Genomic DNA, 1,424 nt, shown 5'->3' on the forward strand with positions numbered 1-1,424 from the left:
AAAGGCAAAACTAATAAGACTTCCAATGTTAAATGATTTGATCAAAACATTGGATATTTATATACATAATAGATACACAAAACAAACAATGAGCCCGGTAACATTTTTAGAATATCATTACTATCACCAGCAAATCATAATATATCAAAAAGTACCATACTAAACAGCAATTACTTAAGCATAACACCATCATTCACAGTATATGTGATGACAGAATTTAAATCTGTGTGAGAATATTTGAGTTACCTACATTCTGAATATTTAGATGTTTGACTCTGAGTAAGAAAGAATAATATGCATGAAGATTACTGAGTTTGCGATCTTCTTGAAATATTGTACATATATAATCTCACACACACCAACATACTCATTCACTTTATCCAGTACAAAATGAAAAAGAGGAAAGAAAGGAAAAGAGAAAAAACTATCTATTTAATATCTAACAATATAAATCAACCAAAGAAATGAACACGCTCAAGTTATTCTGAGGGAGTAGTGAGCAGCCTTACCGTGTATTATGCTACTATGTGACAATATTTAAGACCTTATTAATATTTTGTGTCACAGATATCATACTAATGTTATACCTTTGTACAAATAAGTAGAAAAAAGTATGTGATCATATTGTGTGACTGTATATGTGAAACAACAGGTAAGGAAGTAGACTAACAATGCACAGACCTTTTAAATGAAACAAGTAATACTTTCACTTTTTTGTCAAAAATGATTTTGACTTGAATAGGTAAAGTAAAAGAAGAAAAAAAGAAAGCATAAGTTAGACTTTGCAAATTGGAAAAACAAATCATAAGCTTTTTGAAGCACATGAGTTAACCCTGACAAATTATGTAGAGTAATCTAGCTCTCAATATCATTAAGCATAAACTGAAGGAAGCTACACAAAATTAATTCAGTCTAGGAATATGCAGTCATAAATGTAAAAACTCCAAAGAAATAAGTGATGAAGGTAATAATCCCGCTGCAGGATGCTTTGTTGCCATGTGAACATTCAAATTAGACATTTGTGTAGCTCTGTATGAGCAGAGTGTGCACACATAAGGCTTTTCTCCAGTGTGTCTTCGAATGTGATCTGCCAAGTAATTCCAAAAGCCCTGTAAGAGCAATAGGGCTGTAGAGGTGTTCATTCACCACTGCCTTTCTAGGTGAAGAATAAGAACCATATGGGCACAAATCAATTTTTAAAATTTTGTGTTTCAAAATGTTTCTTAAGATCATTGGCATCAGTTGCATTGAAGTCACACTGGGAACACTGGTACGGAATGTGGCCAGTAGAAAGTGTCTGCCATGATTCAATTGTTCTTTCCTCTCCAACCCACTGTATGTCTATCTCCATCTGAAGAGGAGGCTCATCTTACTCTTGTTCAGATATTAAATTTGTCTACAAATTACAGCAGACTTCAGTAACA

The 1,424-nt window shown here is 32.9% G+C and overlaps 1 protein-coding gene across 1 annotated transcript in view; it reads right to left on the reverse strand.

Moving 5' to 3' along the window:
• The window catches only part of LOC119591805 (zinc finger protein Xfin-like), a 16,139-nt gene extending 14,721 nt beyond the window's left edge, over nt 1-1,418 (reverse strand). Inside the window, exons 1-2 of the mRNA XM_037940550.1 lie at nt 1,202-1,418; nt 996-1,109 (exon numbers count right to left, since the gene is read on the reverse strand). Of these exons, the coding sequence (XP_037796478.1) occupies nt 996-1,109; nt 1,202-1,351 (264 nt within the window). The 5' untranslated portion in view covers nt 1,352-1,418. The remainder of the gene's footprint in view (nt 1-995; nt 1,110-1,201) is intronic.
• Between the last annotated feature and the right edge of the window lie 6 nt (nt 1,419-1,424).

Source organism: Penaeus monodon, chromosome 29, assembly GCF_015228065.2.
Source record: "Penaeus monodon isolate SGIC_2016 chromosome 29, NSTDA_Pmon_1, whole genome shotgun sequence".
Classification (NCBI taxonomy): domain Eukaryota; kingdom Metazoa; phylum Arthropoda; class Malacostraca; order Decapoda; family Penaeidae; genus Penaeus; species Penaeus monodon.